Source organism: Narcine bancroftii, chromosome 14, assembly GCF_036971445.1.
Source record: "Narcine bancroftii isolate sNarBan1 chromosome 14, sNarBan1.hap1, whole genome shotgun sequence".
In the NCBI taxonomy this organism is placed as follows: Eukaryota; Metazoa; Chordata; class Chondrichthyes; order Torpediniformes; family Narcinidae; genus Narcine; species Narcine bancroftii.
In genome coordinates, this window is record NC_091482.1 from 3,173,253 (window position 1) to 3,199,986 (window position 26,734).

General features: G+C 41.8%; 1 protein-coding gene across 9 annotated transcripts in view; it reads left to right on the forward strand.

The window, feature by feature from the left end:
• The window catches only part of bcas3 (BCAS3 microtubule associated cell migration factor), a 728,081-nt gene that overhangs the window by 397,448 nt on the left and 303,899 nt on the right, over positions 1 to 26,734 (forward strand). For 8 of the 9 annotated variants that reach the window (XM_069911282.1, XM_069911281.1, XM_069911285.1 and 5 more), the window contains 2 exons: positions 10,485 to 10,681; positions 12,305 to 12,402. In XM_069911282.1, the coding sequence (XP_069767383.1) occupies positions 10,485 to 10,681; positions 12,305 to 12,402 (295 nt within the window). Of the gene's footprint in view, positions 1 to 10,484; positions 10,682 to 12,304; positions 12,403 to 13,778; positions 13,820 to 26,734 lie in introns of those variants that run through there. The other variant, XM_069911289.1, reaches the window with a different exon arrangement.

The following is a 26,734-nucleotide window of genomic DNA, read 5'->3' on the forward strand; positions in this document are numbered from 1 at the left end:
CAGCCACAAACGAGCCTGCAGCTGACGTGGACAATACCCCTCCATAAATCTTCGTTCACGAAGCCAAGCCAAAGAAAAACAAATTCAACTGTTGTGTAGAGAAAGGCTTGGTGAATGTTTACTATAAATCAGCCACTGTAAATAAGATGTCATCTTGAGTATGACAGTATTTTTGATGCAACAATGGTGAAAGTTTGCCTCTACCAAGACCTGCCTGTTTCACCTTCCATTCAAGTAATTTCTGTTGTGGAAAGGATATTGGCCAGACCAGATTTCCTCTGCGTTTCTCTTGTGCAGTGCTTTTTGTCTCGGTGATGAAGTTGTAAATCCATGTAATAAATTTTCTAGAAAGGAAGTTACAGGATCCTATGGTGTCAAAATCAAGCAGGTTTAGAATGCTTGCTGTTAAAAGTCAGTAGGATCTTATGACCTTCAAGAGGTTTCATAATTAAAATAACACCGTCTTCCAAACTGCAACCTTCCTCTGGTGACATGTACAGAGGAAGAGAAACACCAACATACAAAAGGTAGTGGAGATCCCAACTTTTGCCCCTCAAAGTTGCTTCATTTAGTCACTTTAAAGCTAATTTAATAGATTTTTGTTGGGCAAAGCTATTGAATCAATATCACAAAATGCTGGAGAAGCTCAGCAGGTCCTTTATGTAGCAAAGAAAAAGGTACATAACCAATGTTCGGGGTTGAGCCCTTCAAAGTATAAGAGAGTTTTTTTTGGGGGTGGAGGTTAATCAGAATCAGATTCAGGTTTATTGTCCTGAGCATATGATATGAAACTTGTTGTTTTGTGGCCACAGAATTGTCCATTACATGTGCAAAGTTCTGTCAATACAATATCTAAAAATAAATAATTAGTGCAAAAAGAGGAAAAAGTGAGACAGTGTTCAGATATCTGATGGCAGAGGAAAAGAAGCTGTGTCTGTAATGTGTGTGTATCTTCAGGCTCCTGTACCTCCTTCCTGATGGTAGCATGGCCTGGGCATTGAGGGACCTTGATAATAGAAGCTGCTTTGTTGAGACACTGCCTCTTAAAGATGTGCTTATCGAAGTTGGGTGAATGGAGGTAATGTTTAGAGCATCTGTAATGGAATTGACTGGTGGAACAGGCTTGAGACCTGCTGGCTTTGCACAAGTGTTTTTTAACCCAGGTTCTCCAAGGAAGGAAAAATTTGACCAATGGGTGTGGTGGCATCATAAAAGCATTCTGCTCAGTTTTCTTGTGATTAGAGTAAACATTATGAAAGCCTTTACAATTTCAGTCAAAAGGAATCAGTGGACTGCATTCACAAGGTATATTTGAAGAAACTCTTCAGAGATGCATGCTGTTCGAAACGGTCGATTAAGACAATCCCTCTGGTCTGAGGACGACTTCTTCCACCAGTTTGTGAGATCTGCTGCGGCTGAGGTGGCACTCACAGATTCTGTCACAGAAGGGGTAGGAGGTGCTCAACGCAATGGCTGATTGAGTGGTTTATTTCCTCTAGCTCTCCACCCCTTCTCTCTCCAGTGACAGAGCAATCCTCCCTCCCCTTGTTTGCTGCTGTGCCTTCCCTCCCTTATCCTTCTATTAACTTCTGCCTTTGAGACTGTACTCTTTCCCCTGCCCCCTCCCCTCACCATTTTGTTCAGGTGTCTGTCTATATTTTGAATACATCTCGATGAAGGGCTCAAGCCCGCATGGTTGGTTATGTATATTTATATTTGCTATATGAAGTATGCCGTTTGACCTGCTGAGTTTCTCCAGCTTTCTCTTTTTAGTTTATTTTGGATTTCGATTACCTTCTGCTTTAATCGGTTCTTCCGTAAAAGCCATAATTTTAAGGTTTTATTAACTTGCGGTGGCTCACCACAAGGCAGGCAAACCTGCCCCGCTTGTAAGCCAGACGGCAGGGCAACCAGCCAAAATGGCACCGTCGGGGATTTCCCTTCCTTCCAGCTCGGGGCTCAGAAACCTGCGCTTGGGGACCACGTGATGCCTGGGTGACGTCAGCGCGGTTCTCAGCCAGGTCTGGGCTGGGAGTATAAGTGCAGCCCAGCAGCCTGCAATAAATTAGTCTGCTCACCGAGCTCAACCCGTCTGGTTGCGTGTGTTATCGCAGGAGCAGAGTAGCCGCCGCTACAAACTCTTCTTACCACCCAAGGAATGTGTATAAACAATAAGCTGCTGGATGAACTCAATAGGTCAGGCAGCATCCACGGGTAGAAATGGTCAGTCAATGTTTCACTTTGGGGCACTATATCAAGATTAAAATAGGAAGGGGGTGATAAAGAGTATATCAAGAGTGGAAAGAAGCTGGGGAAAAGCAAAGAGGTTATAGGGTAAATGGAGGGTCTGTGGCGTGGGGAGAAGTCAGAGAATAAAGTATGAACTGGAGTAGGAAAAGGTGGAAACAGTGGAACCAGTTAGAGGTGAGGATGACCGAAAATTGCAAAAAATGTTCAAGCCAATGGAATTAAGACTGCCCAGGAGGATGATGTCCAGGAGAAATATAGTCATTTCGACATCTGTAACATCTTCAATATCAAACTTGCAGATGGTACAGCTTGTGTTCAAAAAACTGTGCAGTCAGAGCAGCAGGGGCCTGAGAGCAGACAGCCTTCTCCTCCAGTGCAAATTGATGGAAATGAAGAACAAGTTTGTAGCATTGTTGTGACCTGCCACCCATGGATATTTCAGCTTGAGAAAACATCACCTCAGGCCCACGTGAACACTCATCACTTACTGTCCGATTATCATCTTAGTGTGATCGCATCTGGCCAAGTTTTTAAAAAATATTCACTGTGGATGTGGTTTGGATTGAATGTTGCTTTGATGTGCTTCATAACTGTGCTCAGTTCTTTTGTACATGGCGGAAGTTATCATTTAGTAGTTGTGCATTCGATAACTCCCATGAGATCTAACTCAACTCTGTTGTACAAAGGCAGGTCATTGTGACCAGTGTTGATGGTGGAGGGAGATGAGAGGGGGTGAGCCACAGAAATAGAAATAAATATTCCTAGTTAAATCCCTGGAGCCTGTTCTTCTCTGGCCATCTGGTGAATAAGATATAAATCATATGCTTATTTGCTTCATTTTTTAAAAAAAACTTTTGTTTTTTGTGAATGAATATAATTTTACTCCAAAGTAGCAAAAAATTATTGGAGTGTTCTTCCAGAGAGATATCATTGGACTGATGAACTGGATTGTTTTTATCTGCTGAGTACATACAAGTATTCTTCAGGAGTGCCAAAAATCAGGCAGACAACTGAATAAAAAGGTGGAAAAGTGGGAGGGGCACAAACTAACAATTAATAGGTGGATCCAGGTGGAAAGAAAGAAGCTGAAAAGTCTTGGGGGAGAGGGAAAAGGACTAAGAAAGGAGACGGGGTGGGAAGTTGGAGGAAGGGAGACAAAAGAATGAGGGAGAGAGCAGGGAAGGGATTTAATGGAAATTGGAGGTCGATATGGATGCCATCAGGTTGAAGACTGCTGAGATGGAATACAAGGTGTTCCTCCAATGTGCAGATGGCCTCAACCTGGCAGCTCATGAGGCCATGGACTGACATGACAGTGTGGGAAAGGAGTTTGGAGTTGAAGGGGTTGGTTGCCACTAGGAGGTCTTTGCTGTTGCAGTGGATGGAGCTAAGGTGTTCACTGAAGTGATCTCCCATTCTGCATAGTCTCCCTCATGTAGAGCAAGCCACTATAGATTCATAGGTGAAGTGGTTTTTTGAATATTTTATTTTTGATTTTCCAAGACTCAAATCCAAAATAACAGTGCAGTCTTCCTCAACAATGATATATTCCATTCAGAGTCCATTTTTCCTCCACCCACTCCTCTCCCTTCCCTCCCATAACCTAATATCACAAGATTAAGTTAAACAAACATAAAGAACCAAATATCTATAGAGTCACAGACCCTTAAAGGAACCAAATAGAAACTCAAAGTAAAATAAAGTGAAAAGATATCAAACAAGAACACGTGATCTGCACCACGACCCACTTCATTTATCTCAATCGTTCCACAATAATATGGATTTTAACCTTTCTTCTATTTAGAAGGGGTGTTACTATATCTGCATACCTATATGTTGCAGAAAGGCTGCCATACTCCCAATGAAGGCATCATATTTTCTCCTTAAATTGTATTTGATTCTTCTCCAGGGGAATACAACTTTGTATCCATATGTGGTACTCCATCATCTAATATTTAGTTGGGAGCCAAACTTCCATGTGACTTCTATACACTTCCTGGCTACTGACAAGGCAACCTTCACAAACTGAATTTGGTAGCCGGACAGTTTAAAACTCACAACCATAATGTTTCCCAGCTGGTACAATTCCAGATCCTGTGGAAAATCCACCCTTGTAATTTTTTTTCAGAATGTCCCCCAGGTCCTCCCAGAAGGATCTCACCTTTGTACACAGCCAGGCTGAATGGATAAAGGTTGCAATCTGTACATTTCTGAAATTTCTGGTTTATATTTATCTAATTTTTGTGGTGTGAGGTACAGTTGATGCAGGAAATAGTATGCACCAACCTGTACCTGGCATTATAACAGCTGTCATGCTGTCCAGACAGCAGTCTGACCAGCACCGCTTGTGGATTGTGGTGCCCAAGTCCAACTCCCACCTTTTCCTTGACCCATCTTTAGGCCCTCACTTTGGAATAGGAGATTCATCATAGAGATGAACTTGCATGTATTCCCCTTTCAAATTAGCATCTCCATGTCGCTACATACAGGCAGGGCCATAGACAGTCCCAAATTATCCCTTAAGATCTTAGCTGGAGCTAGCAGAAGAAAGTTTTATTGGACAAATCATATTTCTTTCTTAGTTGTTTGAATGACTTAAGCTGTCCTTGCTCATAACAATCCTTGATATATCTGATCCCCTTCCAGCAACAGGTGTCCAGGATTTTATTATCCAGAGTCTTAGGTGGTGTTGCTTCAATTGGATGGACTTTGAGTCCCCAAATGTAGCACTTCTTTCGGACATGAGGTAGGTACTAAGGCGACAATTAGTGGGAAGGGATGAGTGGACGACAGTGTCAAAAATGACACATCATGCGCTGTGCATTTGCTGTAAAAGCTCCCTTCTCCTGTATGTGAGCATTTGTTAAAATTAAAGCCTGCTACATTCACATCAACTGGTTTACAAGGACTCCCAGGTCACTCCCTTTCTCCATCTATCACTATTCAGATCAACCATTCTCAATGAGGGCCATATGTCGGGGGCGACTGCACATTTACGAGGGGCTATGGACTGAATTCATAATTTTTTATGTAGTCGGTAGGAGAGAAATACAGAAGAAACCAACCAAGCTTGACTGCTTCACAGGGAAGGGGCCCATAAACTTTGAGCAGGGTCCTGAGGGGGCCACAGCCAAAACAAGGTTGAGAATGGCTGATTTAATCTGCCTTCCTATTCTTGTAGTGAAAGTGGATTATCTTGTATTTATCCACAATATACTGCACCTACCATGCATTTGCCCATCCCTCAGCCCTTCCAAATCACCCTGGAGCCTCACTGCATCCTCCTCACAGCTTGCACTCCCACTCAGCTCTGTGTTTGCAAATTGGCAGCTATTACATTTTATTTTCTCATCTAAATTATTTTTAGATTTGTGAATAGCAGGGATTCCACTAGTCATTGCCTGTCATTCAGGAAAAGGCCTGTTTGTTTATTCCTACTATTTGTGGTAGGCCATATAACCATATAACAGTTTACAACATGGAAACAGGCCATCTCAGGCCTACAAGTCCACGCCGGTTCACTCAAACAACTCCATTAGTTCCCCCTGCCTAGTCTCCGCCCATAACCCTCCAACCCCCTCCTATCCATGTATATATTCAGCCTCCTCTTAAATGAAAGAATTGACTATGCCTCAACTATTTCCTCCGAAAGATTATTCCATTCAGCCACCACTCTCGGAGTGAAGAAGCATCCTCTCATGTTTCTCCTAAAATTTTGCCCCCTCACCCTCAACTTGTTTCAACCTCCCCTGCTCTCAGGGGGAAAGAGTCTACTTGCATCTAGTCCATCAATTCCCTTCATAATTTTAAACACCTATCAAATCCTCTCTCAACCGTCTACATTCCAAGGAATAAAGTCCTAACTTCTTCAATCTTTCTCTCTACTCTGGGTATTTTAAGCCAGGCAACATCCTTATAAATCTTCTCTGCATCTTTTCCACCTTTCCTATAATTTGGAGACCAGAACTGAACACAATACTCCAAACCTGGCCTCACCAATGCCTTAACAGTCACAACATCATTCCCCAGCTCCTATACTCTATGCTATGATTTATGAAGGCCAGCATACCAAATGCCTTCTTAACCACCCTGTCAACATGGGAATCCACCTTCAAGGAAACCTGCACCATAACTCCAAGATCTCTTTGTTCTTGTGCATTCCCCAATGTCCTCCCCTTTATTACATATGTCCTATTTCATTTTTACCGAAATGAAGCACCTCACACTTCTCTATATTAAATTCCATCTGCCATCTTTCAACCCAACTCTCCAGACAAACCAAATCCCTCTATAATCCCCGAAAACCTTCCTCGCTATCCACCACTCCCCTATTTTCATATAGTCTGCGTATTTACTAACCCAGTTAACCACCCCATCATCCAAATCATTAATATAAATTATGAACAACAGGGGACCTAGCACTGATCCTTGAGGTACTCTGCTCATTACAGGCTTCTATCCTGACACTCATCTTTCCTCCTTCTCCTTGTACTTTACCAGAGTAAATATAAAAGGATATATATTAAATGTGAACATCTTACCTCAATTCAGATATGCTCAGCCTCACAAGCCAAAGCCTCGAATCCCCACTCCTTCATCAGGCCACTCCCTAATACCTACGCTTCTTTTATTGGCTCTTCACCAATTGTCCTATTAACCAATTAATTAGACCATGGTCCAGTAAAAGCCCTTAGAATAATACCTCTTCCTTTCTCTGCTCCCTTGAGTGTTCGATCAGGCCCCGGTTAGAGCCTTTTTATAGGCCCTTATCTTCCCACCAGCCTCTCCTCCTCGCTCCTCTAACGGTCGTCTCCAACTCCCTCCTGATTTAAATCACTTACCAAGGAAAGTGCCTTTAAAAAGACTCCTTACCTTCCTTACACTTTACACCCTGGAACCTCAGGGATACTCCAGTGTACTGAGTGATCATCCATTCTGTGTTAGGTTCTCCAATGTGAGGGAACCACCAAGTGCAGCTCACTAAATGGGAAGAGGTGCAAGTGATCGGACATGGATCAAAAAACATAGGAGAAGAACTCACTATTCAGCCCATTGAGTCTGCCCTGCCATTTAATCACGTTAAACCATTTTCTCACTGCTCCACTGCCTGGCCTTCTCCCCATAACTTTTGATGTTCTGGCTAATCAAGAACCTATTGATCTCTACCTAAAATACACCCAATGACTTGGCCTCCACAACCACCTGTGGCAACAAATTCACCACCCTCTGGTGAAAGAAATTTCTCCGCACCTGTTCTAAGTGGACGCCCTTCAATCCTGAAGTTGTGCCCTCCTTCCTTGCTGACCCTGTGGGAGTGCTCAAGGCTGATGCTTTGCTATTTTAAACCTCGACCTGCCATCCTTGTTGAATGCCGTTATTGTTCAGCAGCTCTTATTTTTATTTTGTATTCCTTACAGAAAACAAATATTGTAGATAAATTTCTCAATTCATATAAGAGCAGCTTCAACTTGGTTTGTATGTGCTTGAATACCAAGTTACCTCAGTTTTAGTTAACCTGTTGGGCTGTGTTGGATTCACAATATAGTTCAAGTTTATTTATCATCCAATTGTACTCAGTACAACCCAACAAAACGGCATTCCCTGGTCCATGGGGAAAAACAGTGCAAACACACATAAAGACATACGATACATAGACACAGAACCTATATACAGATTAAAATAAATATTGTTAATAAATAGAGTCACAAGGAGTTGAGACAGCTATGATAAAAGGACAACAGGCAGACAGCATTACATTACACATTGCCTCATTTGCCTTGTTTCTAAAGAGGCAATTAGAATTACAATGTGTATATAGTGAATCACTGAAGAGCTGGCTCTGAATGGGCAACTAAAGCGGCATCGTCTGCAAAGAGTAGTTCACGGACAAGTTGCTCTTGTGTCTTGGTGTGAGCTTGCAGGCGCCTCAGATTGAAGGGACTGCCATCCGTGCGGTACCGGATGTAAACAGCGTCTTCATTGTTGGGGTCAAGAGAAACTTGTCCGTGAACTACTCTTTGCAGACGATGCCGCTTTAGTTGCCCATTCAGAGCCAGCTCTTCAGCGCTTGACGTCCTACTTTGCGGAAACTGCCAAAATGTTTGGCCTGGAAGTCAGCCTGAAGAAAACTGAGCTCCTCCATCAGCCAGCTCCCCTCCATGACGACCAGCCCCCCCACATCTCCATCGGGCACACAAAACTCAAAACGGTCAACCAGTTTACCTATCTCGGCTGCACCATTTCATCAGATGCAAGGATCGACAATGAGATAGACAACAGACTCGCCAAGGCAAATAGCGCCTTTGGAAGACTACACAAAAGAGTCTGGAAAAACAACCAACTGAAAAACCTCACAAAGATAAGCGTATACAGAGCCGTTGTCATACCCACACTCCTGTTCGGCTCCGAATCATGGGTCCTCTACCGGCACCACCTACGGCTCCTAGAACGCTTCCACCAGCGTTGTCTCCGCTCCATCCTCAACATCCATTGGAGCGCTTACACCCCTAACGTCGAAGTACTCGAGATGGCAGAGGTCGACAGCATCGAGTCCACGCTGCTGAAGATCCAGCTGCGCTGGATGGGTCACGTCTCCAGAATGGAGGACCATCGCCTTCCCAAGATCCTGTTATATGGCGAGCTCTCCACTGGCCACCGTGACAGAGGTGCACCAAAGAAAAGGTACAAGGACTGCCTAAAGAAATCTCTTGGTGCCTGCCACATTGACCACCGCCAGTGGGCTGATAACGCCTCAAACCGTGCATCTTGGCGCCTCACAGTTTGGCGGGCAGCAACCTCCTTTGAAGAAGACCGCAGAGCCCACCTCACTGACAAAAGGCAAAGGAGGAAAAACCCAACACCCAACCCCAACCAACCAATTTTCCCTTGCAACCGCTGCAATCGTGTCTGCCTGTCCTGCATCGGACTTGTCAGCCACAAACGAGCCTGCAGCTGACGTGGACTTTTTACCCCCTCCATAAATCTTCGTCCGCGAAGCCAAGCCAAAGAAGATAGTGAATCAGAGAAAGCTAAAGCCTCTTGACTCAAGAGCCCAAATGATCATACAACTTTAATTTCATCTATTTTATTCACTAACTCTTAACCCTTTTAAATTATGAGGCATATTTTGAAAATTCCAGAATCACAGCAACTCACAAAGTCCAAATTATGGTTACATTTAAGGCCAAATCCAGACTTGAGTTTATAACTTAAACTGAGAAGCCACTACAGGAATGAAGAAGTGTTATATTCTCAGTTCTTTACAACTCTTTAACCAGATATGAAAGTTAAGGGTGGATGGGAGAGGGGAGGGTAAGGGCTTATTCTTTTTATTTCTTGTTTTTTCTTTTCTTACTCAAAATCATCGAATTATAAAATTATGTTTCTTTTATGTAATTAATGAATTTCATGTTTTCATGTTGATTTGAAAATATATATATATAAAATAATTTAAAAAAGGAAACTGAAGAAGCCCCTGTGTCATTGTCACACCAAAGACCACACTTCCTCCATCATCAAAAAAAGTTGCTTTACAATTCCTTCCCCACGTCATAACCTCTCCTCACCCTATTCCTTTAAATCAGCTATTCTTGACAGGGGCCATACCAAGCCCTGGGGGGCCTCAGCACATTTAAGGGCGAGCCACAGACTGAAATCATAATGTTTTAAATTATTTTTTACGTCGTCAGGAGAGATGTACAGAAGAAACCAACTGCACAACTGCTTCACAGGAAAAGGGGGCCCATAAACTTTGAACGGAGTCCAAAGGGGGATACAGCCAAAAATAGATTGAGAATGGTTGCTTTAATTTGTTCTCAACCTTTTGAATATGACTGGGAAGTGTGGATTGTAACATGTTAGTCTGTTCGGGGCAGACTTTTCTTAATGGGAATGATCATAGCACATAGAGTAATTAATTGCATGTGGAATACTATGTGATAAAGTGCCATGTAAATGAATGCAAGCCTTTAGGTGCTTTTTAATTTTTCCACTAATATAGTGTGGTGAATCTTTGGCATGCACTACACTGGAGAGCTGTGGAGGCTCAACTACTGAGTTCATTATAGTCCCTGACTATAAGAGGAATGCCCCCTTCTGTTCCCGTGCTGTTTCTTGTGTTACTACATACAGTGAACTTGCTGGTAGTCTGTGTTTAATGCAGTATCTACAGATGTTGAGTTTTCATAGATTTTTCTGTGGCCTTGTCTCTTTTAACACGGCATATTTATTTTCAGGTTGAGATTGTGACACACACAGGACCCCACAGGCGTTTGTGGATGGGCCCACAATTTCAGTTCAAAACCATCCATCCTTCAGGACAAACCACAGTGATTTCTTCCAGTTCCTCAGTACTTCAGTCACATGGACCTTGCGACACACCACAGCCACTTATGGACTTTGATACAGATGATCTAGAACTGAATAGTCTGAGGTAAGGACATAATCTTGTGAACCTTGGTAATGGTGTGGCGCTACGTTGGGGATAGAAATTCTGGGCCCAGCAGTATGTGCCTGAATAACCTCCCACCCTACAACCTGGGAGAAGGAAATTAAATGCAACAGTGTTTTAGAGATGTTAATTTCATGAGTTTAGATGGGGCTCGCAGTCTAAAAAAGCTTAACTTCTTTAGACAATGTTGTTTAGCCCTTGTTAGAATCACTCTTATTTTTTTTGGCATCATACATCTTTTGTCATCTCTTCTAACTTCTGCCTTTTGTTAAGTCTTCATTTTGCCAAGGTGCACTTCCCAGGCATTTTTGGAAATTGTTGGCCTAGGGTAGGTTGAAATTCAATACTCATTTGTTTCCACACCACTGCATGAGTTGTTGGAAGAGGGACAATTCCCCAGGACACCTCTTCTGTGTAAGGCGATCTGGAGTTTTATTCAGACTATTTTCTGGCCAAAGACCAATTTTTATGGATAATTAGAGGAGATCTGTGTGTTGTGCACCTCCATTCTGCTGTATTAACTTCCCCAGGTTCAGCAGTTGAACATAGCACAGTACAGACCCTTCGGCCCATGATATTCTGCTGACCCATATGAACCAATTCCATGATCGATCTAACCCTTCCTTCCCTCACAGCCCACGACTCTCCATTTTTCTTATTTGCTTTTCTAAGAGTCTTTTAAATGACCCTGTTGTATCATCCTCAACTACGACCTCTCAAATGCATTCCAGATACCCACCCTTTTCTGTGTTAAAAGGCTACCTTTGACTTTTCCCCTAAACTTTCCTCTGGTTTTGACCTTTGCCATGCCTGGAGAGAAAGATAGTGGCTGTCCACTATCTTTGTCCCTCATAGTTTTATATATCTCTATTAAGTCACCCCTTATCCTCTATCACTCAAACGACAAGAGTTCAACCTCACTCAATCTTTCCTCAGAAGACATGTTCTCTAATCCAGGCAACATCCTGATATATCTCCTCTGCACTCCCTCCAAAGCTTCCACAGCCTTCCTATAATGAGGCAACTCGAACTGAACACAATATCTAAGTTTAGATTATAGAGTTGCAACGTTACCTGATGGCTCTTGAATTTAATCCCCTGACTAATGAAGCCCAGGGCACCATATGGAGTTCAACAAGAAAATCTGCAGATATTGGGGTCGCATGCAATCTTGCTACAGTGCTGGAGAAACTCAGGAGGTCACACAGCATCCACAGATAGTAAAAGTTAATCAATGCTTCAGGCCTGGGCCCTTTGTCAGGGATGCAGCTTCACAAGCAAACACCTACCCAATACATTGTTTTTCCATGAATTAATATTATGACAATAACTAAATAATCTGCCAGATGTGATGTTTCTTTTAGGATAAATATTGGCCTTGGGATACGAAATAAAACTCTCCTACTTTGAATAGAAGCTGAGATTTGTAGCTGCTGCTGTTTGTCTGAGAGATAGTAGGGCAGCAGAATGTTCAATTTAACCAAGTTACCGAACATCTTTACAGATAAGATTAGTTATTGTATTGAAAGCCCAAATTGTAAATAACTGGCCGTTTTATTTCAGAGTTTGGTATGTAATACTTTATTTTTCTATATCATGGTGCAGAATCCAGCCAGTCCGTTCGGAACCTGTTACCATGCCTGGATCGTCAAGGGTGCTTGCAGATCGGAGAACGCTTTCAACAGTGATTGATGCTGGATCAGGTAGGAAACCAAAATGCATTTTGAGAAGAGAGAGGAAGAGATGCAACATTTTAAACTGTGAGCCCTTCTTTGTTGAAAGCTTGTGCCACTCCAGTTGAGATTGTCAAGTTTTATTAGCATATTCCTTTGATTTTTTTTTGGATTTAATGACATGTTTCCCATTGATAATCATTTGTAAATGTCTTTTGTCTGATGCAGAGCAAATCTATGGTGGAGTAACAATGTCTGTGAATGTGTGATAATAGAATGGCTAAGGGTCACATTGGCATGGCAAGGTGATACACTTGTTGTTCTGGGAGTCAGATACCCATACGACATGATATTTCTATGCCCATTATTGAAAGTGGGTTTTTCTAGCTAGGAAAATATCGATCGCCAATAAAAATATGATTTCTTAATGCAATCTCGAGGAGAAAACTAATGACTTTGTCACTATGTTTGTTCGCCTTAACCCATTTCACAGGATTCCTGCTTTCTGATGCCCTCATAAAGTATCTGATAGTTTGGAACTCTTTAGGTTCTGCAAATCAAATCACAATTAGAATGTCCTCTCTTTGATTGTAAGAGAGGCAGCAAGATATTTTTATGTAAGTTGTCCACACAGATGTGTTTTCTCGCACTTTCCAGCCATTTCACTTGTATTTGTCAAATTCACAATACTGTCCTAGATGGTGATGAAAAGTTCTTCATTACTGTATTTCCTGCAAATTTTTCTGTACCTTAAATGAAGAGATTATGCCTAAAACTCCCTGAACTTCCAATAGGAAATTCCTTGTTGTTTCCTATTGAGGGCAAATTTGTTTGTAAGACAGAAGAGAAACTCTTGCTACAAGAATTGAATATCTAAGTCAATAGGTGTTTTTAAGCTGCAGCACCCAGGTGGCCCTCCTGGGACCCAGGTGCAATTAGTGGGGCAAAGGTACCTCCAGCACCTTTTAGATTGAGGGGGATAGCCCCAAAAAAATCACCAACCTGGCAATTTAAGGGGGATCCCACCCCTGCAATGACGTGGTAAGTGACGCCTCAAGCAAACTAGTCTCCCCATTCCCCCACCAGCTGTCAGTCTCCCTCCCTCTGTCAATCATGCTTCCCCCCCCCCAACCCGCAGCAGCCGATGCCCCCATGGTAGCCGAGCCTCCCTCCCCCCACAGTAGTCAGCCGCTCTCTCTCCCCTTTGGCTACAAACTCACTCCCGCTGATTGTGGTACCCCCTCCCCCCCAACCCTTCTGCGAGATCGACCACACTCCCACCCCCCCCCCCCCCCCCGATTGTGGTCCCTGTCTCTCCCCTTCATGTCAGCGACCTCTCACCCTCCCCCACCCCTTTCTCCACCCCAGCCCTGGTAGTGACCCCTCTCTTCCCCCGATCACTGCAGACACTCCAGCGAAGGTTTTCCTGTGACGCAGCAAGTAAGGGTCGGCCACTTTACCGTTCAAGCTGCTGGTCGATGCATCTTGGGTAAGTTTAACTGGATTCCCTGACTACTTCCGAGGTAGGGCAGGGACCCTGTTGACTTTGGACAACACTGACTGGGTCGGACCCTTTCAATCTGCCTTGTGATGCCATAGGTGCTCTGTGGTTAGTAAAGGATTTCTTGGCAGTATGTGAATGAAAAGAAAAGGGTTGAGAACCACTGTTCTGAGTTCATATTGCCGATGTGTTCAGTAGCATCGCTTGTCTTGCTTTGCTTCACAAGCCAAGTGACGACAGAAATGGTTTCAAATTAATTTTTTTAAAAATTAGATTTAAATTAACGGTAACAGCCTTTCAGAATCACGAGCCCATGCCACTCAAATATGTCAATTAACAAACAACCCCTGTACATTTTTGGTACGTTTACTGGTAATATTCCTGCATTCTGGAAATGAGGCATGTCTGGTAACAAATAGGATGTAGTGGTTAGCACGACACTGATACAGCATCAGTAACCCAGGTTCAAATCTGCTGCTGTCTGCACGGAGTTTGGACATTCTTCTCTTGGCTACGTGAGTTTCCTCTGGGTGCTCCGGTTTCCTCCAATGTTCCAGACATATAGGTTAGTGGGTTAATTGCTCATGTGGATGTATTTGGGAGGTATAGGCTCGTGAGCCCGAAGGGTGTGTAATCCTACTGTATGTTGAAATTAAAATTTTAAATTCCATGTGTGTCTATAGGGCTAGGCATCATTTTCACCTTTGAACTATAATCTTAAATTTCCATGTGAGAATTACAAGAGATCAAATTTTACACCCCATGGAATATATTTTCTAGCAACATGAATGAAAAATAGAATCAGTAGGGAATAAAACCAGCAATGCCCTCAAGCTTGTTAATTCTCATCAAGTTGACAAGACTAAACTGACTTTGAACTGTTTAAGATGCATCCTCATCACTTGCCATGCACGTGGCAAGTACTTTTTTTTTGGAAAAGCTTATTTTAATCTCACAGTGTGATGTAACCCAGATACACAACTCAATGGAAACAAATAAGGCTTGTGAGTCGATTTTCAAAATCCTTGCACTGCTTGTAGTTGCTCAGTGTTTGTCTCTGATATTTCCTGGCAATGTAGGTTGCAATGCAAACCCAGCAACACTGTTTGCGTCCATGTGACTTGAGCCATTTCGATTTGGTGCCACCTGGTTCACAGAGATGAGCAGTGAATTAATAGTGTAGAACTGTGCAGTTTAACATGTAATTTCTAAGGCACTTTCCAATTTTACTTTTAACATTAAGATTTGCTTTGGTCTTCTGCCTAAACCCACTTTTGCCAATTTTCTCAAACATTTATATTCAATCATCTTTCATTATCTTTAATGACCATTTTTGAAAAAACAAGTAGTGCCAAAGGAATAAAGGCAGCATTTTTACTGCAGCTACCAGTCTACACAATGGATATTCAGCATTCATATTTTCTGGCTGCAATTCGATGCCCTATGTCCAAGAGAGAGGCCCATGTATGCACACTTAGATACATCCATGGAATTCATTCACTGGTCAGTAAATTATAAACCCATTGAAAGAATGAGTGGTGATGTTCACAATATCTAAGTTTCAGAAAAAAATACAGTAAAACTCCTGTTTAAGCTTCTTTTTTAAAAAAAAGAAGAAAATAAATAGGTAAAGAATACAGATTTAAAATTGGTGCACCTCGCTGTTAGTTCAGCAAGCGGGCAACACGCAATTTCATGCAACCAGAAAATTCTCTTATCCGGCATCTACCAATCCCCCTTACGTGCCGGATATCTGGGGTTTTGCTGTACTGCTTTAGTGTGCTCTAACAAGTAGCCAGAGGTCATAGAAGATCTGAAGCCATTTTCAAAGCTCTTTGATACTGATATATGATGTTCCTGATGTTATAGACTCTGTAGGGTGGAGTATCCTATTTGGGAGTCTCCCTGGAGTTGGCTTTAGGGCTGTATTATTACCGTTGCATTGTTCCACAATAGAGACTGCTCCGTAGTGTTATACAAGTGACCGTGTAATGATGCTCAGTATAAGTCGTGAGTTCCACGATTCTGTGAGGAGTGTCGTTGACGTCACCGAGTAGCTATTGTTAGTCGCCAAGTAGGAGATCCTTCACACATATTCATGAAACCATATTTATTTATTTGTTTATCTGAATACTTGTCCTGCCTATGTATTCTTTGTCTGGCTGTGTGTTCTATCTGGAAGGATGTCTGTGTGTTTTGCAGTGCGCACCGGAGAACACTGTTTTGTTGGGTCATACTTGTGCAATTGGATGATAATAAACTTGACTTGACACCATCAGCTCCATTTCTAGACAAGTCTATCCAACATTGGCAACACAAAACATTTAGTGATATATAACATTCAGTATAAAAATAGATCAAAGTGGAAAGATGGGAGCAAGTAGTATGCTCAGTTATACTAAGTAATAAATATTTCTTCAAATACAGCTTTACCTAATCTACATTTTAATACTAACTGCTTTGGATCAGTTCTGTTAATTTTATGCTGTGTGATTGCATCTGATATAATTAAAATATAGTTTAAACCATTTCAGGCAAACATTCCAGTGCAAATGTTATTCATGGTTAATAAATGCACTGTAAGCAGGCCAAGAAACATTTTATGCTTGGATCAGGACTTTTATAAAATGCAAATAAACATGAGCAATTTGTCAATCTTTCTAACATGGCCCATTGAAATATCCATTCAGCCACTGCCCCTGAACCCAAACAGAAAACACTGAACAAACTCCATTTTACACAGAAGCAATTCGACTGCTAAATTGCACTGTGATCTCTTGGGAAAACTTGGGAGAAGACTGTGATGTATTTATTTTGCTGAGATTTTTTTTAAAGTAGGTAATTGTAGGCTGTTTTAAATATTTGGATGTGAATTTTTCTGTGCAGTGGGAAACAATAGAAATAATTTGGTGGTTGGGGATTTCAAGCTCAGATCAAGCTGTGTGTAGATATTGATTTTGGACTGGAAGCGTCACTATCAGAATTCAGAATGTTCTGTTGGTGATATATTACTTAAAAACTAGTAATAAACTTCTGCAATCCTATGTGGGCAACAAATCATGGGTGGTGGTGTATTCCAAAGATAGATCTTACTGTCTGTCAAAAAAAATTATTCTTCGTTCCTTAATTAGTACCGATTTTGTGAAATCATGGAAAATAATGTGTGATTTGCAAAAATAATGCTCCAAGACAAAAACTTCTCAGAGGAAAGTGTTAAGTCTGTGGCTGACGAGAAATTAAAACTAGAATTAAATCAAAGGGAGTGGCTTGTAAAATTGCTTGGAATAGCAGTACACCTGTAGATTGGAATGTACTTTTGTGATTGGAAGAACTGAGTAAAAGAGGACAAGAAATTGATGACAAAGAAAAGGAAGGTAGGTTATAAGAGTAAAATGTCAAGAAACAAAAATAGACTTAACAGTTTGATTAGTTTGTGAACAGGAAAAGAATAGCAAAGGCAAATAAAGTCCCTTACAGATCGACACAGGACCATTTGTAGTAGGAAACCAGCAGAAAGACTAATAAAAGGTAGTGAACACAGCCCAGTAATCACAGGCAAAACATTTCCTACCATCTAGAAAATGTACAGTATTTGATGGCATATAAGACCATGGGCATATAAGATACCCCCCCCCCCATTTCAGCAGGGAATATTAAGAAGGTGTTTTTAAGTGTATTTACAGGTAAATGTCTCTCAATTCCTCGACCCACCTGCACAAGCCACTGTAAAACACTTCAAAATAAAGCAGTTTAATTTCATTCATTACATCCTAGACCAGCAGTAATAGAAATGCACCAAGATAATGGTATCTTAGAAGAATAATTTTTATTAATAGCAATTAATAATATAACCTTACTTAAATCTAAACTTCACTCCAACTCTGCCCAAATGTGTGTGTGTGTGTGTGTTTGTGTGGATTATCCAAACCATTACGGCTTAGGCATAATTCTGAAAAGTCCATTCAAAGTCCAGTTTTAGAAATCCTGTGTTGAAACTCAGAACCTTTAAACTATGTTCAGAAGTAATTGAAGTATGTGAGACATCAAGTCATCAGATCTCTCAAAACTCACGATTTCTTGTCAAGTTACTTTCAGAGAAATATTCCTTCATACGAATGATTTGTCGCAACTCCCCTCTTCCTTGTGCAGGGGTTACAAAATTGGTGACTTCCTCGATGCTTTCACATACCCAGGCAAGGCTTAAACGAAATGACCAGCAGAATTGTCACAATCCTGTTTCTTTTACCCAGACATGGGTCAATCAAAAATGACCATTACAATTGCCATCGTAGATCACTGGTCTCCTTTGACAAGGAGAAACAGCAGAAGTAACCATTTCTCCCAAAGTCACTTCAATTCTGTCTTTCCAGATGGCTTTCTAATGAACTAAATGTTGCTTCCACCCCCCCCCCCCCCCCAGAGTCTCAATCACATGACTTGCTTGATCAATACTGATTTCAGTTTCAATTTCTCAAAAGCATGAGTCATTAACATATGACCCATCTGGTCTTCCTCAGGACTCTCTTCAAGTGTCCTGGAATAACAACCATTAACTTTGTTTATGGTTTTGGACTTAAGTCACTTGAGCCAATACACTCTGTGAGTGTATTGCACCCCGTCCACCCCCCCAAAGTAACCTCTTACTAAAAAATAGAAGCTTGTAACACGCACAACAGAATCATAGTTTTCACTTTTAATACCACTTTAATACCACATGGACCCTCTCCCAGCAGCGAACACCGTGCTTCCTCTGTACCCTCGTGGCGACCACAATCCTTTGGTTACCCACAGCTCTTTATTTCTCTGCTGAAGCAGTAGCACAGCCACAGTGCTGTTCATGCCGCTGGACATGGACCACACCACCCAGCATAGTAACTGGCTCATCTGCCACAAGGTCCGGGTCAGGCCTCCGCTTCTTCCTGGGTATGTTCAGCGGCTGTGCCCACTGTGCACAGGATCAGCCGGGAAGCTGTGGCTGGCAAACAGGAGCCATGCACAGGATCTGCTGGATAAGCGTGGCCGGCTAGCAGGAGCAGCGTAGCTCGCAGAGTGCTGGGAAACTGCGGCCAGTGAACAGAAGCTGCAACATGGTAAAGAAATTTCAACTTCACATACAAGACCTGGGGGACATTTTTGAGCCAATTTTTGGGGACTAAAAGTGAGTCTTCTATGCCATCAAATATGGTACATTGGAAAGCAGCAGCAATCATCAAGGATCCACACCATCCAGGACATGTTCTGTTCTGGCTGCTACCATCAAGAGAGAGGTATAGGTCTCACAAGGCTCGCCCCACCAGGTCCAGGAACAGTCATTACCCCTCCACCATCAGACTCCTCAACTATGATCAGGGGCCCATTTCAGAACGCTTTCTTTGCAGATTATTTATTATTGAATATTTATTTTCTCTGTTGCACAGTTAATGGTTTTGCAGTTCTTTCTTTACATTTCTCTCTTTTGTAACTATATCTTTTCTTGAGTCCAGTTTTTTTGCACTGCCAATAAGTGGTAATTCTGCCTAGTGCACAGGATAAAGAATCTCAGGGTTGTATATGATGGCGTGTATAGACTCTGACAATAAATTTGAACGTTGGAAATCTCAAAGAATTTAAACAAAAAATTGTGTCCACCTTCATGGAAGAAGACCTGTCAGCTCAAGGGCAAGCAAGGCTCCAGTGCATGGGTGCATACCACTGAATCTCCCAGGACTGATCACCCTCTACCTATGCACTTGTGATGTGGAATAATGATCAGTTGAGAAAATTTGGGCAAGGGACATAGCAAAGGGTTATTATATTTTTATTGCCGCTTTGACCAAGATCAATTAATTGGCTGAATCAGTACAGATGAGCCATTGTGCATATAAAAAAAAGTCAAGTTTACTCATTTTGATTGTCTCCATCCTATGTTTGTCACATCTGTATCCTGTATTCTTTGATCAACATCGTATTGATATTCAATGATCAAGGACTTTACGGACAGTGCCTTCCATAACGTTTGGGACAAAGACAATTTTTACTGTTATTTTTTCCTCTGTGCTTCACAGTTTTAAATTTGTAATAAACAAATTACATGTAATGAAAGTACATTCAAGATTTTATTCAAGGTTATTTTTATACATTTGGTTTGACCATATAGAAATTACAGCACTTATTATACAGAGTCCCCTCATTTCAGGACACTGCATTTCCCAAAGAAGTGCGAGGTAAGTTTGTCCCTATGCTCTTGTGAAGAGTTATCACCTCATCAATGACGCCAAAACCAGTGGCATCTTCATGATCAGATTGTTTCTGCAACCCCGCTGTGTACATTGGCGCATTTTGTGACCACATCAAAGTTTTGTGATTAAAGTGGGAAGTTCTGAGAATTTCACTCTATTTTCTTTGTACATAGCACTCACTGTACCACAAGCTACCTTCTGAAGGAATCCCACAACTCTTCAGCTTTCAAACTCTTCTGGAATATCTTAATATATTTACCTGCTTTCAGTATATGTTATAAAATTGTCTTCTGTGTTTATAGAGAGTAGACATGCACCTTAACCTCATAAAGTTTACATGCTACTGTGAATGGCAAGTAACTGCAATGTTAGTAGTGAATCAGCTTTGTTCAGTTGGTGACTATTTCCTAAGAATCACAAGCCCTGTCATCGGCATGTGGTATACTAATACACCACATGCCGTGTCATGGATGATACTGTCCATCTGACAAGACATTGAACTAAAAACACAACATATAAACATAACTTTGGCAGGCTACTGCACAAATAATCTCAAGCAATGTCTTCCCCGGGAACTGTGGTCAATATTCTTCCCATAACTGATGAACTGGATTAACTCGCTTGCAGGTTCTTTATATTGTCACAATTAGCTTCAGACCCTTTAACTAGTCCATTGTATGAATCAACAAATGGAAGGATGTTTGACAGACGCAGTAATCTTGAATAAATTTGACTCCCCAATATGATCACGTTCTGAAATTAACCCCATGTATCTGGAAGTTTAAAAAGATAACTAGTGCATCTGCCCCGAAACAAAATTTTAAACGATTTTGTCCTTAAAAGTAGTTTAAATAATTAACAGTTGGTTATTTAAATATATTGACATTAAATATCATTAATTGAATGAATTAAAACTCACCACTATGGTCATTGATTTTGTGGTTTCCTCAGCAGTTTCATGACATGGGTCTGCCTATTGAATCTGATAGTTTCAATTGATTTTACTTACCTCATACAGTAATTATTAGGTGTTAAGTAATGGACGGCAGGGTTTTTGAAATAAAAACGTTTAAAAGAAATCACAGAATAAAGACTGGAATATGGTTCAATATTAATAAGGCATCTTGGGCAAAGTTAGAGTCAAGTTCTAAAAATCATTCAAATCTTTATGAAATGTTCCAACTCTTCATTAGTGCAGAGAATAGAGAAGCCACGATTTTTCATGGTAGGGGCAGAGGCTTAAGGGTAATTTCAAAATCTTAGGGGTTTTAAAAGAAAGAAAGAAATTGTTTCCACTTATGGCCGCATTTAGGAATCAATCAGTACAGACTTAAGGGGGAAGTTAGCAGAATTTTGTTCAGTTATTATGGAATGTCCTTCATTGCCTTTTCAGCAGGGACCATCATTGCAACTTTCCAAAGGGATTTCGATAATTATTTGTGGAAAAATTACAAGGCTAAGTGAAATCAGAATAATCGAATAGTTCTTCCAAACAGCTAGTATAGGAGTGATGGCTGAAGGGCCTCCTGTACAATGAATGAAAGCCATTGTTGTCTAACTCTGTAACATATTGACTCCACAGCTTCCCAATGTGCTTTCTGGAAATTAGGAATGATGTTCAGGAAGGCATTACTAAGAAGTAGATTTTTAGAAGCTTTTGAAGTTGAGAGAAGTAGCAAGTTGAAGAATGTGGGCAGAATTTCAGACTGCAGACTTGTAATAGCTGAAAGCCTGTTGATAATAGAACAAGGGACTGGGGAAATGGATCATAAAACAACATCTTGCAGACAGGATTACAGGGATAAAATGGAGTCAATTTGGAAATTTCCTATTAATACCAAAGTAAATGGCTTTCCAAAAATAGAGGAAAAGAAACACAGAATCATATTTAAAGTACCTGGCAATTTTAATAGTCCAACGGATCTCTCTTTTGGCTTGGCTTCACGGACGAAGATTTATGGAGGGGGTAAATGTCCACGTCAGCTGCAGGCTCGTTTGTGGCTGACAAGTCCGATGCGGGACAGGCAGACACGGTTGCAGCGGTTGCAGGGGAAAATTGGTGGGTTGGGTGTTGGGTTTTTACTCCTCTGTCTTTTGTCAGTGAGGTGGGCTCTGCGGTCTTCTTCAAAGGAGGTTGCTGCCCGCCAAACTGTGAGGCGCCAAGATGCACGGTTTGAGGCGATATCAGCCCACTGGCGGTGGTCAATGGGGCAGGCACCAAGAGATTTCGTTAGGCAGTCCTTGTACCTTTTCTTTGGTGCACCTCTGTCATGGTGGCCAGTGGAGAGCTCGCCATATAACACGATCTTGGGAAGGCGATGGTCCTCCATTCTGGAGATGTGACCTACCCAGCACAGTTGGATCTTCAGCAGCGTCGGCCTCTGCCATCTCGAGTACTTCGATGTTGGAGATGAAGTCGCTCCAATGAATGTTGAGGATGGAGCGGAGACAACGCTGGTGGAAGCGTTCTAGGAGCCGTAGGTGATGCCGGTAGAGGACCCATGATTCGGAGCCGAACAGGAGTGTGGGTATGACAACGGCTCTGTATACGCTAATCTTTGTGAGGTTTTTCAGTTGGTTGTTTTTCCAGATTCTTTTGTGTAGTCTTCCAAAGGCGCTATTTGCCTTGGCGAGTCTGTTGTCTATCTCTTTGTCGATCCTTGCATCCGATGAAATGGTGCAGCCGAGATAGGTAAACTGGTTGACCGTTTTGTGTTTTGTGTGCCCGATGGAGATGTGGGGGGGCTGGTAGTCATGGTGGGGAGCTGGCTGATGGAGGACCTCCATTTTCTTCAGGCTGACTTCCAGGCCAAACATTTTGACAAGGATCTCCTAATGATTTTACAACTCACAAGGTACATTTGAAGTAAAGTGCAGTGTCATGTAAGATCTCCTAACATTAGTGGCCACCCGACAGCCCCGTGCAGGTTCAAATTGAATGATGCTGGCAGTAGTTTGTACGTTGATCCAAGCTGATGGCTCCCATACTCTGCAGCCTAGAATTTGCAGGTTGTGGGCTTCAAGGAAGCAGTAGATTGACAGAAGCACCAGAATGGTAGAACACCCTCTGCATTCCCGCCCACTCCCCCCAGCCAAGGTAAAGCCTCAGAGAGGATCCTACAAAATAGCAGCAGTTGGTCAGGCTCCAGCTCGAGCCTTGGCAGCTGAGGGCCTCACTTGAGCCCTCAGGTTCTACTGACTGGCTTCTGCGAAACAGACATTGCACTCGGGATTTGTGGGTGCTGATGGCGAGCAGAGTCTTGACTGCTTCCTAATGCTTCAGAAGTTCACAACCAGGTGTCGGAGAGGGACACCCTGGATGCCTCGAGCTTGAGTTCCTCGCTGAACAGGAGAGGCTGCAACGATGGAGTTTCAGGGGTGCAGGAGCTAGTGGGATTCACAAATACTCAATGTCGCTGTGGGGACTCTCTTCTGCTTCTCTTGTCTTGATCGAGGCAAACATAGGAAAGATTTTTGAGCAGACAACCATAAATGGAATCTTGAATCATGAGAAAATGTGTGGTTGATAAAGGAATATTTGGTGTCAGATTGTGAAGTGAAAATGTCAATCACCATCAACCACTAGCATTTAAGTCCCACTGTTGAAATTAAAATCCTTATTTTCCTAATAGCCCCATGTTTTTACACAAAGATCATTCAAGGTTTTTTTTAGAACACCCAACCACCATGCATCACTGAGGCATGAGAAGGAGGAGCTGATCGAGGCACCTGTTCCATGTGGACATGCACAATCCTCTGGTTCACTCACTGTTACCCAGCATTCACTTGTGAAAACATAATGCTGGGGAGCTCAGCAGGACAAACAGTGTTCTTTATGTAGCAAAGATAGACACGTAACCAACGTTTCAGCCTTGAGCCCTTCATCAAGGTATATCGCTTATGGAAGGTATATTCGCTTGTGGAATGGGTTTAGTCATGCAAAGTTGATTCTTCCCTTTATGGCCTTTATGGCCTTCCCCATATCCCTCCTCTCCCATAACACCACTCTAATGCATGTTTTTAGGCACAGGGCAGTTTCTGAACTCTGTTCATAAGTTGCAGAAAATGAGCAGCAGATCAGAGAATGGGAGATTGAAGGGTGACTCAAGCTTGAGCCAAAGAGTTAATTTTTAACTTTGCTATTTCAATGTGGGTTCTTGAGAGAAGAACATTGGATTTCATAATCTGCATGTGATGGTCAGTGGATTTTACTTGTGATACATGATACAGTTTATACTTCTCCGAATGACATTTTTTGGTCAGCGGAACCAATATCACGCCCAAAGCCGCATAACGAGGACCTTCTTTGAATGGAATTGTCGCTGTGCGCTTAGGTCTTTGTGGCACGTGGTTTCTTGGGACAACCATGGGTAATGTCAGCCAGCACACTTGTGCACCTCCCTTCCCCACATTGCCATTGTTGTAATGGGGTGAGTGACCCTGTTGTTTCTCACTGGTAACATGTGGTAGAAGGGTTGTTTTGCCTGAGTGACTGAGTATACATAGAAATCAATCATCGGTTTGGACTGCATGTGCGTCTGTATTCACTCCGCAACTCCTTATAATTATGTGTCTTTCTATTCTATGTGGTTTCACTCTTTTGAACTTCAGTGCAAAGAAATCCAAAATAAAAAAAATACAGATATTACAGAGCAAAATACACATGTTGGAGATTTATTCATGTTTTCATTAAAGAGATGCGTTTGGTTTGAATTAGTTTATGTTAAACTGGATCATAAATTTTGATCACCTTTTGTGAACCAGGAAGTGATTCTCCAGATATGGCTGCTGCAGTTGGGTTGATGGAAGTTTATGAGTTGATGTTTATCTTGCACTTTGATTGCTTGCTGCGTGCCTCTTCTTATCAGACTTTATTGTTATGTCTAACCTGAAAAACATCATGTGGGCCTTTATGTTAATTTTATTGATGATTTAATTAAGGCAGTTCAATTAAGCCCTTTGATGCCACCTACCCCTTCTACCTTTTAAAAGTAATTGTTTAACTATTGATCTCCTGCAGTGGTGTCAGTGAAGTGGTTTTTAACGATTGCCCACACAGATCGGTAGGGATGCTGACCGAGGATGTGTTGGGGAGAAGAGACTTCTGAAAACTATTATCCAGAATCAGAATTTATTCTCTTGAACATGCATCACAAAATGTGTTGTTTTGTGGCAGCATTACCGTTGCAAAAATTGCTATAAATTATATTTTAAAAAATAAATAAATTAGTGCCAAAGAAGAGGAAAAAAAGTGAGGTTGTGTCTTTGTCCATTCAGAAATCAGAGGGGAAGAAGCTGTTTTTGTAATGTTGGCTGCTCGCCTTCAGGCTCCTGTACCTCCTTCCTTAATTTAGCAGAATGAAGAGGCCTGCTTCTGCCTCTTGAAAATAAATGCCCATAATGGAGTGAAGACTAATGCCCATGATGGCACTGGCCAAGTTGATGACTCTCTGTTGCCTCTTCCTGTCCTATCCATTGGCACCTTCAACGATGCACCCAGTCAGAATGCTCACCACAGAACGCCTGTAGAGATTTGCAAGTTTTTGGGACTAGAGTGTGTATGTTCTCCCTGTTTTTCCTGGGGACTTCAGTTTCCTCCCACCATTCAAAATCTTCCAAGGGTGCAGGTTAATTGTGTGTAAATTGGGTGGCACAGACTCGAATGAAATGGTGTGTTACCGTGCAGTGTGTCGAAATAAAAAATTAAAATAAAGCTCCTAAATCTGTTCTGTTATATTGTTCTTAAAAATGAACCTGCAGTAGGTTGAAATGAGAAGTTTCCTCTGATCTCAGGTGGATGAGAGGAGGAGATTTAACTCTTTCTCCCATTGCATGAAATCGTAGCGTGCCCCAATTAAAATTGGGCCACATCAAATCCCTTGCCTTCCAGCAAGTCTCTTGTTTTCACTGCCATCATTCTTTGTGAGCAGATCAGCCGACTAGTGAACATGAATCCACAGGAATAAAAGACCACAGACTTCCAACCAGTCAAAAGGCTCTGACAACTGGTGGGAAGAGTGAAAAGAATCATTTGGATTCAGTGAAATATTTTTCCGAGCAGCAGAAAGTGAAGACCCTCCCTTTCCTTAAATTGAACACCTCCTGCTAAACCTTTATGACACTTTCTTCCCCACAAACAACCCACCTCCCCGCCACAGGCAGCTGTAAAATCCACTCAATGTTCTTCTGCTCTAAAGCCCCTTCCCATAGACTTATTTGAATATTTTATTTTTGATTTTTTTTCAAAAATATACATAATAAAATCTTCAATATGTTAAACTTTTTCTTACAAACAACAACAAAAACCTCCCTCCCTCTTTCCATACACACAGATCCACACACCGTCAGAACTTACATATCTTTTAAATATATAGAGTACAATTAGGGAAATCACGTTTGGATATGTATAATAGTAACGTTTATAGTCCTTTTTTTAATTATTATAAATGGGCCCCTATATGGTCCAGGTATGGCTGCCAGATCTTTACAAAAGTGACATATTTATTCTTTAAATTATACGTGATTTCTTTTCCATAAGTATACAGCTGTTCATTTCCACAGTCCATCGTGCTATGAGTAGAGGGGAGTCGGACGTCCAAGTGATGGCAATACATTTTTTTGCTACTGCCAGTGCTATTTTTAT